Source organism: Fringilla coelebs (genome assembly GCF_963513975.1).
Source record: "Fringilla coelebs genome assembly, chromosome: 2".
Classification (NCBI taxonomy): Eukaryota; Metazoa; Chordata; class Aves; order Passeriformes; family Fringillidae; genus Fringilla; species Fringilla coelebs.
In genome coordinates, this window is record NC_140029.1 from 82,607,521 (window position 1) to 82,625,294 (window position 17,774).

A 17,774-nucleotide genomic window follows, 5' to 3' on the forward strand; every position below is an offset into this window, starting at 1 on the left:
TATCTACAGAGCAAAAACAAACGCTGACCTACAGAGGGGAAAAAAACCTCTTAATTAAAGTGTGATTTAACCTCACAAGGCCACAAAGAGATAAAAAGATTCCAAAAAGTTTATTAGCATTATAGAATGACTGACTGGGAGATAACAGAAGAAAAACAAATTAATCAAACCTCAAGAAAAGAAATGAAGGATTTCAGGATTTTTTAAATTATTCACATTCTTGGTACAGGAGGTCTATCTAGTGTTAAGTAAGGCTCCAAATAACAATTTCTTTGGACTGTTGATAGTAACACTGAACTGTTTTTAATCAGCTCAGTCAATCACAAAGAAAACACTCAGCTCTTTCTGGGCACGGGCTGTTTGGCCATTCTGTCTAAAAGGCATGAGCATAGGGCACAAAAGCAAATACTTTTGAACAAAACTGCTTTAGAGACTCGCAGCAGCAGCAGGTCATTGTTTAATGTATTCTGTTGGCAACCACTACCACTCCAAAGTAAAATATGACACTATGGACAGAACGGTTAATAAAAATTAGGAAGAGCAGGACAGGGCATGGAAAAAATTCAGAGTTGAAAATATGTCCAGTATTCACTGGCCTTCAACATATACTCAGTGTATTTTGAGAGTGAGAAGGCAGGAAGGAGAAAAAATTTGTCATATAAGGTCACTCTTTCAGTTGACAGCTTGGGGCTGTCCCAATACCAGCTGAAATTTATCCAGTATTTGACCTATTCTTCTCAACCTCTACCCTCTAGCCCTTCTCAAGTTAAGAGCCCTTCAGATACACCCTACCTGTATATCCCAAAACCAGCTCACAGCACCTCAGCAAGAAGCAGCTCCAGAGGCTCCCCAAGAAGCCTTGGAATGGCTGGCCTTCCCTTTCCAATTTATATTCTGTGCCCAGTTTGAGACAGTCTAGTCCACAACACAAGTTTTTTGACAAGCTACTCAAATCATCAGTTATTTCATCTATTTCAAAAGACTTAAGCAGCCTGATACTGTTTTTCAAGTCTGTTACACTAACAGCTATTGTAGTGATTGCATGTTTAGAATTTTCTCTTTAGAGTCATAATGTTTTCATGTTACATTTGTGATAGGATTATACTGTTTACAAAGCACCTGAAACAATTTGTAAAGAAAAGATAGCTATTTGATTTGACAAATCAATCTAACAACTAAGTAACTATTGAAGCTTTTGGTGTGACTAATTTCTAAATGCCCTTGTATTCAGCAACAGCAGATTAGCACTTCCAAGGGAAACAAGTGTATGGAGTTAGACTTGTCAACATACAGTGACATTTGCTTTTTTCCCTCCCTTTAGACCCTCTAATGACAGCCTAATAAGTAATTTTAAAAACAGGCCTTAAATCCAATTAGGAACTATTAATTTAATCACTCAGAAGACAGATGAAGAATGTGCCTATTAAGAATGTGCCTACATCCATAATGGGGGTCCCACAAGGGGTCCCAAGGAACAGCAACATCAGAAATCAATGTGAACCTCCTCTAGGAAGGCAAGCAAACCACACAAAGTTTGACTGAGCGTCATTTCAACACATCCCTATTGACTGAGAAGCCAGTGTCTGGCAGGACATCAATACTGGATGATGAACTGTGCCAGATACTACAGACAGACGTTAATGAGACATTTCACCTACCAAAGAGAGAAATAAACCATTGCCAAGTCCAGTTTGAACCTACTATTTTCTGGCATTAAGCTCAAACATCCAAATTGCCAACAGTTGATATTGGAACATTTTTGCTAGTTCCTCAGTCCGTTGCTCAGAAGGAATGAATAACAGACACTGAAGAGCTTAAAAGGAAAAACATATCACTGAAGCAGCAAGATGGAGCCCATATAAATTCCTTCACGTAGATCAGATTATGCTGTACTACCTGACAGTCCATATTGTTTCAGTCTTTCACCAAAGCTGGAGCAGTCTGGATTGCAATTACAAGTACTGGCCCAAATTCACGAAACCTGCTTAATACCAGGCTTGCCTTTAATACCATGGGCACTGTTTGGTCCTGCTTCTTAGACAGACTGTCTTTAGGAGAAGGTTTTAATGGCATACACTCACTTTATCACAAAAGATTCAATCTGGAATAGAGGTCATTAGATTACAAGAAACACTACAACACACAGTGTTTTATTTCCTTACCAAAAAAAAAAAAAATATGTCATTTTCTGTCCCAGGATGTAGAGGGGAGAGGCCAGGAAGGGGAAGTAAGATGTTTGACCTAAGAATAGTGCTGTAATCTTTGCCACAGAAAAGCTTTGTGTGATTACTACAGCAAATCATTACCATTCCAAGTCTTTACCTTCACACTTTTCCTGCTGCAGGAGCTAACAACGACCTTAGTTCCTTGGGAACAATGAGGGTCCAGAAAAGTCAGTCCTTTTATAGGTGTGGCTTGCATGGAAACAAATACTTAAGCTGCTCTTATCTATAGTATCTAAAAACAATATCCTACAAGCAGACCTCAGAAACACAGCACTGAAAATATCCCTCCAAGACTTCCAGCCATTGCACTGGAGCCATGCTAGGCATGCATATTATCTTGCCAGGTAAATGTCAGCACTCAAACCAGCTCACCTAAGCAGCATCTGAAGTTTATTCTATACTAGCAGAGTATTTATTATTCCCCCTCTGGGAGCTACATGTTACACACAGGCATTCAGACACAGAAGATATATTAAGTGTTTGCTTAAGCCAAGGAAGTCCAAATGAGTGTGTCCTGGATGCTAGTGCTGAGCTGACAGGACAGAGTAATTAATCCACTGTTTGTGCCATTTGAATTTAAGTCAGGCTCACAGAATAGTCCAATGTTCAGCAGCAGTCTGAATTTTAACATTTTATCTGTCAGCATTTCAACAGGACTGTAAGTTTTACAAATTTTGATGTGGTTTTTTATGGTTAGTGATGAAAAACAAAGAATACAAAATTATACTACTATGCAGATGACTAAATCATTCTTACTTAAGTTTTCAGCCTACAAAGTGAACATTTCAGAAACAGATTTGCCAAAAGTGGTTCTTGAAGTCATTTTTAAAAATCAAACTTTAATCAAGCCTCAGTTACTCATGGAGCCATGCAGAAAGACAGGAAGGCATCTGCACAGTCACCTGGGATCTATCAGAGCTTGCTGCTTGACCTTAGCACTCACTGCCCTTTGTTCACCCAGGCTGGCCCCATGTGCACTGATAGAGTAGGCCAGAGTTTAATGGGTGCTGCCCGAGATGTCTTTACATTCATGAAGCAGCCACACGGCCAGTGCTGAGCCTATGCTGGTAAATCCTTCTGAAACTCAAGAGATGTGGAGGCCACTGAGCAATTGCAACCAAATAGTCCTGCATGATCCATCTCCGCCCTGACTCTAACAACATAGAGAGAAAATAACCCAGTCTCTACAGACTCATCCAGATGCTGCAATGCATTCTGCAGAGTTTCCAGAATCACAGGTACATATTTCACATGGGATCTTCCAGTATTATTCCCTGTCTGCCTGTGTTGCCCTTGAAAATGAACTGTCAACTATAAAGCTGTAGCTGCTCTGCTGCTCTTCATCTTGTGCAAGACTTCAGTTACCACACAAGAAAGCTGAACCAAATTTTTACAGCACCCAAATGCTGCAGCCCAAATGTTAAACTTGATTGCTGAACACTTATGCAGAAACAGTGAAGTTCTTCAGAATCCTGGATCATTTATAATCTGGACTGACTGACTACACATGTATGGAACTGTAGTCACTGATTCCCAATAAACCACCTTGCTCTGTTCACAAGTAAAGAATTTACCTTCCCAAACTTTTGCTATCTCAAGTGGATGAAATCCAGTTTAAGACAGTTATCTAGACAGTAATGGGACACAGAACGGTGAATCATGCAACTGGTGGGAAAGAAATGACCAGTATGAAATAGAAACACACATTTCAGACAGCTAGGAAAGTCCAAGTGATGAGTGCAACCACTTCTTTTATCCAGAAGTATAAGGATTATACCCCTATCTTATGTGCTCACACAGAACCACAAGGAGTAAAAGTCAGGAATGAAGGATAGACTTACTGTAGGAATAATTAAGAACACCATACAGGAAAGAAGATCTTTCTCACACAGTAAACCAAGTGGTTTCCGCAATTCATATAAATGAAGCAAATTTTACTCTGCAGCTACATTTACAAATGTAGCAGACAGTTTAGAGCACGCCAGTAACACAGCATCTTTCTATGACCCACAGAGGACATCCTTCTCCTCCACACAGGACAGCCTCACAATATGGCTACAATTTAAATAACAGTCTTTCCCTCATCCACTAGATGGGTGACCTGGTCACAGAAGGACATCAAATAAGTTAAACAGGACTTGCACTTTGTGAACTCATGTTAACTGTGCCTGGTGATCATGATGTTCCTTTAAATGCCTTTTAATATTACCCAGAATAATCTTCAGAATGTTTCCAGAAACTGAGGTTAGACCACCAGGTCTATAGCTTATTGGGTCTTCCCTCAGACCCTTCCTGTACACAGAGTAACGCTGAGAGGGGTCCTGTTGCAACACCCAACAGCTCCTTCCGAACTCTGGCATGAATCCCATCAGGTCCCATGGACTTGTGAACATCCAGCTGATACAACTGGTTCCTTACAATTTCAGTGCCTGCAAATGGATTGTACTGACATACATGGTCCTCCAAATCAAAGAACTGAGCAGCCCAAGGTCTATCACTGTTATCAAAGATGGGAGCAAAAAACAGTCTCTGCTCTTTCTACATCTGTATTAGTCAGGCACCCACCTTCAACAAGTATCAGTGTGTTTTCTTTAGACTTTTCCTTGCTATTAATGTGCTTTGAAAAGCCCTTCCCTGTTGTCAGACACAGCACTGACCACTTTCAACTCTAATTGAGTTTTTGCCCTTTCAAATCTTCTCCCTGCATACGCAAACCAGCTCTGTACTCCTTCTATGATACCTGACCTCACTTCCAGAGATCACACAGTTTCCTTTTACTGTTGAGCTCCTCGAGGAGTTCACTGTTCAGCCAAACTGGTCTTCTGGCCCACTTGCTGGACTTACAACATGCTGCAATTGCCTGCTCCTGCGCATAGAAAAGACAGTTTGTAAAAACTGACTTTATTAATATTGATCAGTTAAAAAAACTCCAGAAACTGTTTCTAGAATTAATACATGATTTAATAATAATAAGACAAACAGAAAACGCTCTGAATATATCAACAAAGTTATGACTGCCAGGGATATGCCTTAGAGAGAGCATCAATTCTTCTAATTTAAAATACTAGCCTATCGCAGGTTTTTCCATGAAAAATATCCCAAGAGCTGCCTATCCTGAGCTACCTGCCATTCAAAATGTTTCCTCCATCACAGCACCTTTCAGACTGACTTCTGCACTCCCAGCCTTGAATGATCAGTTTTCCCTTCTTCTGATAACTGTTAAGGCAATCTGTTTTTGTGGAAGTGTTCCTGTCCATGGCAGGCGTGTTGGAACTAGACAAGCTTTTAGGTCCCTCCCAATCCAAAATATTTTATGAGATGGTTCTAGAACTACAGCACGGTAGCAGTCCTCCAAGCATGCAGCAAAACTTTTGCAAATGTTTATGCACTGTTACTATAAAAACATAAGTCCTCAAACACTGGCTTTCACCAAGGCAGTTGCTGAAGTACAATGAAATATAACATATTTTGGTTTAGAAACAGAAAGCTTTCCCAGTAACTTCAACAGCCTGGCTCCATATTCCACAGCAATAATCACTCTAGAGGAGTACAGTTTCAAAAAATTTGTTTCCCTGTTAGGTCTCCTTACCAGATTACACCACAAAAGACTCATGTCAGTGATCCAAACTCCTGAATTTTTTCACTACAATAAAAAGAATATGCAAAAAATCACCCCTCAACATGGCTTGCTTTCTCAATTTCTTACCTGTATCAAGTACAACTAAAGCTTGCAAAAACACTTGCTTTGTTAAAAGAGTTTGTTCACTTGTTTTGATTACTCACCCCACCTAAATGGTGATTTATCTGTTTCCCTAAAATATGTCACACTAAATAACCACAAAACGTTTTTGAGAAAGGAGATTATCACCTCAAGTCTAAATATACAGTAGTACTATAAAGAATATATATCGACAAATTTGTATTTGAACGTTACAAAGTTACAAAATTCATCTATTTCTTTACGGTGTATACTTTTAACTATTACAGTGCTGCCATATTCCTCCTTTATAATGTGTTTAGACTAATGGCAGTTATGGCAAGCAAATAATCCTAACAGCACTGAATGCTTCATCAGAACAAACATACAGTGTAAATATTCCACATTGTTCTCACACAAATGTTTCTGTCACTTTTCCAAGCAATACATAGTAATACTTTGTTTTCAAGAACACTAAATATATGTGTATATACAGATTTCTTTTATAACACGCACTGTTGCACTGCTTTACTTTTTAAATGCATGTGCTTTAAATATTTTTCTGAGTCCAGCACACTGATTTTTTTTTATGAAAAACACCCAAAGTTTTAGACTAAAAACATATTACAAATACTTGCCCAGAGCACGATTTTACAACCAAATTATAAAAGCCCTAAATCTCAAGTTTTATAATACCATCAGTGACGGAGTTGTAACTGTAGCGACGAGACAGGCGCCACTATAATGTTAACAGCCAGTATGTAAACACTAATGCAGCCTAAGGGAGGAGCAGGGGCAACTCCACAAGTGTCCCTTCACAAATGCCACAGAAATTTTAGGTGGCTGTAGTTAAACTTTCTCTAGCTTAATTAGTTACAAAAGGCAGAGGGAAAAAAATCCAAAACAGCCAAGCAATGAGACAATTTAATTAAAACTGGAATCGTGTCCCCTCTTAAAGCTTTATAGTTCTTGAAATACATTAATACGCTATTTCCTGAGCAAGAGTCCAATAAAATGAAGTTTGCCATTTAGCTACTAGCAAAACACAACCTAAAATGGTTTTGAAATATCAGCACATTTACAAAACACTTAGAGAACACAATTTTTTCCTAGAAAGTAATCACAGAGGACTTAAATACAGGCTCTCCACCAAGCTATGGTACTTCTTTGTCTTACAAGTCAGGAAGGTACAACTGAACTAATCACATTTCCAGTAATAGGCTGGCTTCAGCCAAGTCCCAAATCACATTTCAACAGCTTGATTCACAACAATTTTAATAAGTACATTCAGTTACTTCCTTGTTTTCTAACAGTTTCAGTACTTCTAGAATGAGGCAGTGCCACCTCTTTTGCTCCAAGACAATATCTCCTCCTTACTGTCTGTTCAATTCTTGGTAATACCATTTAATAGACATTGAAAAAAATGACAGGAGACTGTAACTTGGAATTACAAACAGAAGCCAAAAGACATAAGCAAAATATGCTTTTTTAAAAATTATAAATAAAATTGCTTCTTATCACCAGTTGGAAACACCTCCTGTAGGAACCAACAAGGATTGTACAGTTAAACAACCCCATACAAAAGTTAATAAAATGAATGCAATTATTTCCAAAGGAAACTCAGTGAAATTACAGGAACTGAATCATCTCTATTTTTAAGAAGACATTAACACAGCCTTTAGTGTCTAATACTACAAAACTGAATTCTGTGACAAAACAATTGCACACAATTTAGTAGATGATGTAAAACAGGTGAAACTGCAAAGAACATTATAGTCTTTTAAGTATAATCATGCAACTGCACCTATTAGAAGCTTGCTTGCTTATTATATAGCCATAGCTATTATGACAATATAAAGAATGACTAAAATATTGACAATCAAAACAAATTAGAGCCAGTAAAAATGCTTCCTGCTAACCCTAAAAGGCAATACACAAAGCTTAAAAGCACTAGACAAAGGGAAAAATTCTGAGTTCCTCCTAGAGGAGTAAGGGACAAAAGGCATAGAATATGTGTTTGCAATGTGCAGATTCATAATCTCCATGTTTATGTATCCAAATCCAACTCTTATCTAAGAAATATTTTTTATCAAAACATTACTTAATCATAATAATGGGACCAGTTCTCTTTCAATAATCTCACAGAACATTTATGGATACATATACAAAAAAAAAAAGTGTTTTTATTCCTTGACCCTTTCCACAGATACTGATAAAGAAGTTTTCATAGACAGGACAACTATATTTTATGGTCACCACATAGAATACACATGGACATATTAATGTGCCATTTATATCTTTATAGACCTGCAGGAGCATAATATAGTGCAGAGCATTTCCTGAGTCTGTTTGAAGTTTCTGTGCAATGTCACCTCCCCTCCTCATTGCCAGTGTCCTGTAATTACATATAACACAGATAAAATCTACAATCAAACTAATTCTGTCACACATTAGAAACCACGTTCCTCCTCAGGATTATGATGCGCCTAGCCAAGCTATCAATCTCTGTTTCCCATTCTTCCATACAAATTACATACTACAAGGCTGGCACACATGAACTTGGAAGAAAACCTGATTTATAAGCCTGCTGTTCCCAAGTTCAGGACTGACAAGGGCACTGTGCAAGCAAATGCCAGTGAGGTACTTAAAATAGGGTATCCACTTGGGAAGAGATTAAGTGATTAAGTTCAATGTTGCTGCCAGCTGCTAGTAGCAATTTGAAGGGCTAGAGATACGTTTATGAACCCAAATCAGGACTTTTTCCCACTTCCCTGATTTTTCACTACAATTTTTTCTAAGCTGCTCAGCAGATAACTGAAAACACCCTGTGTCTCTATGTGAAACATCAGTTTCCTAAGGGACTGTGAGTCTATAAAATTTGATTTTGCCTGTAACAGAAGCTAACAGGCAAACAGATGTGAAATCAGAAAGTCATATTTCACTGTCAGCAGCAGCATTTTGCAGATTATACATAGTTGCCATCTGAGAACATACTAGACAACTTCATATTTTAAAAAAAAACCTTAATTTCCAAATACCTCTTGATATCCTTTAACAATTTCTTTCTTTGAGAACAATGACCCCACATTTTCGTATATGTGTTATACTGCAATACCAAGATTTCCTTCTTTCCTTTAACTGATCCAACATAATGTGAATTTTTAGGCAAAATATCTCAGGTCACACATCATTGACAGAAATGGGAATAACCCTACAGAAATTAAGTATTCTAGCATCATTCATTGCATACATGCTGTACCAATATACTTTTGTCATTTTCACATACATCTATTTCAACTTCCATTTTTTTCAAATTTCAGACACTAAATAGAATCCTGTTAACATGTCAGAGCTTCCATAAATTGCCACAAACAAGTCTAGAAAAACCTATTTACCATAACATTTGTTTGCCTACTCTTTCTGTTACTATTAAAAAGTGTAGCTTTCTCATAGTTGTTTTGGTGTTATACAAAAACCTTGTACAAGTTCGGCCTCATAAGCAGTTTCAACTCTCCACTCACAAATATTCTGAAAGGTACAAGAAGGTCACAGAGTGACAACCAGCCTGATTTCTCACTCTTTTAATGTTACCTAGAAATATTAGATGTCTGGCACAGAAAAGCCTCACATTGTAACAAGTCTGTAGGAAAAGTTAAGCCCGTGTAACCACTGATAAAGGGAGAAAATACATTTGCTCTCACCCCAAAATGATACTCTGATGCCAACAGCAGCGCTGGAGTCTAAGTAACTAGATAAAGTTCTACTAAAATGTATCCAATCTCTTAAAGTAATTACTGCAAGATGAAAATCAGTCAGCTAAAGAGGACATGAAAAAGATAATTAACTTTTTTGGTAACTTGATTATGATCATTTGGTAACTTAATTATGATTATTTTCTCTATAATCACATTAAACAAAGTGATTTAGAAGCCCTCCCATATTTCCAGAAACTCTTACATATTCTAAATCTACAAAAACAATGGCTCTAATGCATTCTTTTAAAAGGCTAGAACTTTGACATACATAAAACTTGGCATGGGATTTGCTTACTCCACAGCTGAAGTTCAGGAATGTGGCCTGACAGTGAGTCAACAACATAATGATACATATTTGCTATTATTTTCAAATGACTGCTAAAGAAAGTTTGAGACATCCACAGTAATCTAAAGTGCATTCACACCACCTTTAGTACCTCCTTCACTATCTTTTTTAAAAGAGTAATCCTTTACTTTACCCTTCATTTACCTTCTCTTCTCTAAATTAAAGTTACTAACTAGATGCCTAAAGCATCTCACTCCACAGTAAATTAAGAAAGTATAGGAACTGAACTATTTATACAAGCTACCAACATAAGTTGAATTTCCAACAATAAAACCTTACAAGCCAGGATTCCATCTGCCATCCTCCTGGGCATTTAGAAATGGCAGCTTTGGGCTATCCTTGGATTACTTAGAGTTTTCTTCCCCCTCTTAATACTTTCATAATGAACTTACCTTTAATAGACAAACTTCAGCACCTTGCCTTAAGTGAAAGGCTTTGCTTTCGGTACCGCTACATTTCAACCAATCTGAATTATTTCAACTCACCCACAATTTTCTCCTCAACATCCTGTAATTCCTCCATCTTAACTAATATCAAGTTGTTAAGTCATCAGCATTCTCCTTCTCTGCGACTAATTACAAACATAGTTCAAATTATATTTTAAAAAACAAACAAGAACAAAACCATAGTTTCATTAGGAAGCTCTAAGCAACCAAGCTTTATCAGGCAATCCCGAGCAATGCAATTGCACATTAAACAAACCAAACCACAAACATGAAACTGAATGTTCATAAAGTGTTTTTTCACTGTAGCTTTCTAGATTGAAATTTAAGGTTGCAAAAAACCACCATTCCAGATGAACTATATTTCCACCACTCTGAAATAAACCCACTGAACTGTCAAATGTCAGTCATCAAACGACGAAAACAAGAAACATTATTATATTAAGCTGAAAATCCATAAAACACAAACCCTACCTGCTTTTCCTTTCAATGAGAATAGCCATGTAAGAAGCAGGTAAAGCTGCACCAAAGCCAGGAGACCAAAAGTAGAATTTTCCAAGTATCTTCCTGAAAAAGTAATTTAGACACATATTACATGCAAATGGAACATTCATGCACATAACACTGTATTTTATCTGTATTAAAAAATTACAAATGATTTATTGATTTTGTCTTCTTACATTAATCTGTACTTACTAATAAACACTAATCATTGTACTTTTACAACTGGAGAATTCTCAGAGGAGTTCCCAAAGGGCTTCATAAATACCTGAAACACTTCATTAATGTATTCATTTCATTTAAGTGGCTACTTTTCTTGCAGGAAATCAGTGTCTTCCAATACATATTTTTGAAAAGTTGCAGGCACTAATAAGAAAAAAGTCTTCTAAAAGACCTTATAGCCACTCATCTCTTTGCTACTTGTCCAAACACAAGTAGGATGTTCAGGAAGATCTGCCTTGTGGAATGCAGCAACGCAGTCAGTGAGACAGAAATCAAATCAAATAATTATAATATATGCTAAGTCCAAACAGACAATCCACTGATGCTAAAAACAGGAAAATGCAGATTTACAGTAAGCCAAGGAATCAGTCTCTACATTACAAATGGAAGCAACAGTGAATTCCCAGTCCTGTTAAGCTGGGATGGCTCTCATTTTTGGCAGCTAGATCTGGATTTCTTTTAGAGTTCGCACAATTTTAACTAGCAACATTCCTTCAACAATATGAATTAAAAAAAAAAAAAAAAGACTTACACAAATGGCAATATCTAAGAAAATCTTTCTATAAATTGGTCATTATTAAGGGAAGAAAGCCAAACTGCATGCCAAACACAATGTCAACCACCATGTTTGGTCTGGTCAGGAGACCTGCACCTTCAGACTTATTTGGGCCAATCACAGGCAAACAAGAGTCAGAGCTGTGACATTTGGTAGCATGATTATAAACATACTTCAATTACACCAATGCTGCTCAGCTGACAAGCACTACCAGTGAGAAAACAAAGCACTACAATGGAGTCTACCCTTCTAAAAACACAGCAAACAAAACAAACAAAATAGCAAACACATACACGGTAGAACAGGACACTTTCTTAGACAAAATTTCACATTGATAAGACAGAAGAGAGAACAAAGATAATTAAGCAACATCATCTGATTAGCTCACTTTCATTCTTGCCGTCAAAGGCATGAGCAGCCTCATCTCATAATTCTGCAAAAATAACATTACCAGCAACCAATGCCAGCTTATGTTCCATAAGTGAAAAGAGAGCCAGTGTATCAGCAGCAAGTGATGTAATGGCAATTACACACACTGCTCATTCCCACGGCTGCAAAAGGATAATTTCTCAGGATGACAATGCCAAATGCTGCAGGAGCTAAAGTTCATTATTAGGACTCTCTCAGAAAGTAATTACTGTATGAAGTTTCAGGGAAGTCATTTTAAGCATCTTAATAAGTATGAACACATCTTACCAGACACACCTGTTAAGTAACAGAACAAATGCCTTTTCTGTGGGAAAGAAACAGTAATTTGTTCTTTTGGCATGGTTTAGAATCCTTTTACAAATGCTTGCATGTTTGGTTTGACACGATTTCGGAAACAACAGTAATACATTTTACATAATAAAGTCCAGTGGACATAAAAATGTACAATCACTAACATTTAAACTTCTCTTAAAGTAAATGAAAATTAGGTTTTGTTATTACTTGCATGGTTATTTTCACATGTTCTGTGGATAGAAATTGGACTAAGAACGAGGAGTTCTTTCAGGTCAGGCACCTAATTCCTCAATCTACAAGCTGTACATGGACAAACTTAATTACTCTAGTTGATAGACTAACAGAAGCATGTCTTTGTGAGGTTTTACATGAAATTGAACCATAAACCTAAAAATCACACCTTTCATTTAACAGATGCAATGCCTGTCAACACAGGAACCCAGCACTTCCATCTGAAGGCCAGACAGATGTATTCTGCTGGATCTCACCAGTGGAAGAGATTACAACACCCAGCTGGACTGTCACACATCCTTAACAGAGATCATCACTCTCACTGCTCTGCCAACAGAGCAGCCTGTACACAGACCCTTATTCACCACACAAAAAAAAAAAAAACCAGGAGCTAAAAGAAAGTCAGTCAAGTTAGCTTGGAAATCTCTTCCAAAACAAGAACATCTACCCACTGCGCCTAAGTCATTGCTGACATTGGATTTAAATATTTTTGACATTTTACTCACCTGTAAAATGGTAAGAGTATTAAACAATACCTGCAATAATTATAATTCCACATTCTTGCCTAAAGTTTACATCCTTGAGAATATTTCCGTCAGTTTCAATTTTGGTAGTTTTTCCTAGCTGAAAGGAAGAAACTACCATGAATATGAGTTAACATGTCCAGCTATAAACCCTTACTCCTTTGCTTTGGTCTAGAACTCCAGGAGGGCAAGAGCAATCAACTGCACAGGGCTTGCTGGACAATTCTGCTTCTGAGTTACTGCTGCTGCTAGAATATACCTTTCAAGCAAAAACAGATATGAAAACTGCAGTATATATCCTATAGTACAAATCTATCACATCCAATCTCTCATCACTATCTAGAACCAGATGGAGAGCATCTAGATCTTCACAGCCTCAAACAATCTCTTTCCTTGGTTGCATATCAACTCCAGAAATACTCAGGCCAGTTATGCAGAAACAGAGGTACTGGTATTTCTTTGATGGTTTAAAATGTTTCTGGCCTAGATAATCACATGCCATTACTCTTGCCCTCAGGGGCTAATGAAGGAAGTACACTGTATCACACACCAGTAAATTCAAAGAATAATACAACTTCAATTAAAACATTAAGAAAACATAAACCTTAAAAAAGACACAAACTGGTTAAAAATAAAGGACTGAAGTCCAACATTTCCATCCTCCATCAACCACCCAAGAGCAGGTGAGAGAAGCAAGCTTATATGACTCAAGCTGCAAGACAAGTATATTAAATACAAGATATTAAGTACATTTCAAGTGAATGACTTTTCAACATTATGATCTTAGTAGAAACTCTTAAAAAGGCATACAGAGCTCAGTTTGTAAAGGTGTCATGTACTCATTCAGCTTCCTGGTGCAGTCTCATTTTTTTCTCCAAACACCACTCACATAGCTCCTTGACCATATTTAAGTGCTGAAGTGACTTGTTCAAAGAACCTACCCATAATGATCCTCAAACACCTTCCTGATAAATAGCAGCTAGTTTAAAGCCCGTCCCTGAGTAAAGACAGTGCTGCTTTTTTACTTTGCACTTTTCTCTATCAAATTTCATAAGTGATTTTAATCAATAGATCTTTATGAAATGGATGAGAGTCAGTTTTAGCTTTCTGTACCCTAAATAACCTTACACAACCTCTCATACTAGTGTTCAGCCCCTCTTCCAGATTTCCTTAGGTATTTCCAAAACAAAGGACATGACAGGAACTTCACTGGCAACTTATTTCTACTATGCAAACCAATTATTTATACCTTGTTTTGTTTTACATATATTAACTACTTGCTAATCATTTACTAATTCCTGGAAGACAGATGACCTTTGTTCTTGCGGAGTCCTAGCAAGCATTCTTGTCACAGGCACCTGGGAATACATGGAAAATGCACCACACAGATCATCACCAGGTATGTTCTCATTCTTCAAAGGATACAAGTTTGGAAAGTATTTCTTCTCTGACACATAACATGGATAACAATCATGTTATCCATTGTTTTCTGAAATGTCATTTAATAGCTCTTACATATCCTTACCACTTAATTGCTGAGGCTTTGAATTACATTTTGGACAGAAAAGCTGCAAAATTTTCACTCTCTCTGGACATTCATGTACTTCAACAGGCACCATTACCGTGGCTGCCTTAAATACTTGTTTTTCCTCTATTAGTGATTTCAGTTCACCAGTTTCAATCAGCACTCTAGCCAACAACTTTTTAGTTGCAAGTCCTGTAATTGCAGGTGGTGGGCAGTGTGCAGAGACTCTACAAGCAAGGATTCTGTTGCAGCTGTTTACTCCTCAGGAGCATCCCTTTGCAAGAGAAAAAGCACATACACCTCCCAAGATGCTGGTTATACAGCTGTATAAATGGCAGGGTAAGCACTTACATGTTTCTTGTCACATTTAATCACTGGAACTGTCCTTTACATGGTTCTGACCTAGGTCAACCCAAACAATGCTTCAAGGAGACTTGGAGGGCACGTGGACTAGGCAGCATTTCCATTACCCAGTCTGCATCTGGCCATGCTGTTCTGGAGGTCAGAACAGCTTCAACTCTGTACCCACATAGGTGGAAGTGATGCCATGCCAGAGAAAGACACTAATCTCTTACCTACTTCACTGACCAGCACAGGCATGGTCATGGATCTGTTAGATGGCTAATATCCTCTGTAAGAGGAACTGCTGAAAACCATACAACTTAAAACCACAGCATCTTAATTTAGAGAATAACATTTAACTACAGCATCGGAACAAAGCACTGCAGATTTACAGGCAAATACATGGCAGAATAAGGAACAGCACTCTGTAGTTCAGAGGAATAAAGATGAATCAATAGTAATACAACCTAGATTGCTAGAAAACATCATATTCTTTAGAGCTCATTACTTATAAATTCACTTTGACCTTTGAGAATTATTTACTTGAAAAGCATTCCATGGCTGCTCAGCCAGCTCCTCTTCTTCTCTGCCTTCTCCTCCACCTTTGAAGGAAAGTTGAGATGCCTCTAGGCAGATTTAGAAGTAGGGCATAAGGGGTTTATCTTTTAGAGGGGCTGGTGAGTATGCTGTGAGTTAACTTTCAAACATTCATAGCTACTGTAGGCTTTATTTGTCTATGTGTAGCATCTCTTACAATAAATGCATAATCATATTAATAAAAAGCAACTTTTAATAATTAACTATCCTGATAGTTACTTGAAATATACGCTGGAAACAGAATACAGAGATGTCTTTTATGCTCATTTTTCAGAGCAAGTCTGCATCTTACAGAATCCCAGAGGCTGTGCTGGGATTTCCTTCATTATGATCATAAGGACTTGGATGGCTGGCTAAAGTTCAGTATAATTAAAAGTTACCACAGCCTCTGCATGAGGAAAATAGAAACCAATATCAAAGTACATCAATTATTTCTACAAAAGACAGATTAGGCCTTTTTAACTCCCCTCTAGAAATTATCTGAATTTCCTGCAACAATGTATTTTGAATCTGTAAAACAGAGAAAAAGAAGCAAAGTGGATACCTTGACTTGTTTACTCATTTAGAAGATTACAAAAATGAGAGTAATTTTTTAAAAGCAAAGTTTCATATTCAAATGGTAAAATCAGTAATCAAGATGATTGCTGTAGCTTTTCTTATTTCAAAGCACTACAAACAAGCCAATTACAAAAAGAGAAAATTTATTATACAAATTGAAAAGTTGCACAAAAATAGCTTTATTACATTTCATTTTTAGGATAGTATACCAACCTTAGAATGCAAAAGCAAGCAATATACAAGGTCCCATTTGCTGTCAGAAAGGAAGTTGACTGCAAGATCTCAGGTAGCAGTTTGTACAAATAATAGTCAAGTTTTCGTTTCCTGAGAATAGCTGCAACCTGAGTGAGAAGGGAAGAAAAAAATGGAGGACAGACTTTAATTCAGTTAGGCACTTTTTGCACATGGTAAAGAAATAGAAAAACAGAAAATGAGGCATACCCACTTTAGTAGTAAAACAAAGCCTATTAAACTTTATGGACAATACCACAAAGATTTGCTTTGAACTTGTTCCAGCCGTTACAATATTTATACCAGGAAATACATCAAGCAATATGAAATGGGAAGTATAGGAGGAATTTTATTACCTTGTTAACATTGGCCATAATTGTCAGAAACATTCTCTGCCAGATATCAAAACTTTTAAGATGTTGATATATCTACAGAGTTCTATCTTCGAGACAATTGGACAATCACACAATTATGGTGAGAGTATCACTAAAGTAATCCAAATACACGCCTTACACAGTGCCTGTGAAGTGATGTTGTATTTTTAAAGGTTTTCTACTTCAATTAAATAACTGCAAGTCCTCAAGAAGTGTTCACAATCTGCTGGGAGAACAACATATTCCTGACATATTTCACAGAACTGGTATATTACCTAAAAAACTGCCTACAGCAGAAGACAGGCTCAATCTAAAGAATAAACATTCTTTTTATTCAGTTTAATGTATGTGCCATGTATTATAAAGAATAGCTTATTTAATGACTCTGACACTATAGGTCTTCAAACTTTTTTTGGTCTTCAGAAATTCTTCCATTAGCTAACTGGAAGATGTAGCAAACCAGGCTTGTCTCAGAGGTACCCAGGGCTAAGACAAGAGGCAACAGACAAGCTCAAGTATGGGAAACTCTGGTTAGACCTAAAGAAAAAAGTTCTCATTTGAGGGTGGTTGAATATTGGAAGAGATTGCTGAAAATTATTGTGGACTCTCCACCCCTGGAGACCCTTGAAACTTAACTAGAAAAGTCCTCAAGCAACCTCAGGCCTCCCAAGGTCCCTTCAGCCTATGTGCTCTTATGACTCCATGAAAGTATACTTTGAGTGCACCATGAGACAATTTTTTATTCTACTAGGATTATTATCTGTAAGATTGATCTCTAATGCAATACAACAATTATCTTTAGCGGCACTGATCTCCCTGGGAGTCTCAAAACTGGATGGAGTTTTTGGCCAATGCTTAGAGAAATAGAGCAAGCTTCATATTGCTAGTGCTGATGAGAAGAAAAAAAAGACACCCTGTCAAATC

At 37.3% G+C, this 17,774-nt stretch overlaps 1 protein-coding gene across 1 annotated transcript in view; it reads right to left on the bottom strand.

The window, feature by feature from the left end:
• The window catches only part of TMEM135 (transmembrane protein 135), a 159,362-nt gene that overhangs the window by 132,342 nt on the left and 9,246 nt on the right, over positions 1 to 17,774 (bottom strand). Inside the window, exons 2-3 of the mRNA XM_084227073.1 lie at positions 16,459 to 16,586; positions 10,941 to 11,033 (exon numbers count right to left, since the gene is read on the bottom strand). Coding sequence (XP_084083199.1) covers positions 10,941 to 11,033; positions 16,459 to 16,586 — 221 coding nt within the window. The remainder of the gene's footprint in view (positions 1 to 10,940; positions 11,034 to 16,458; positions 16,587 to 17,774) is intronic.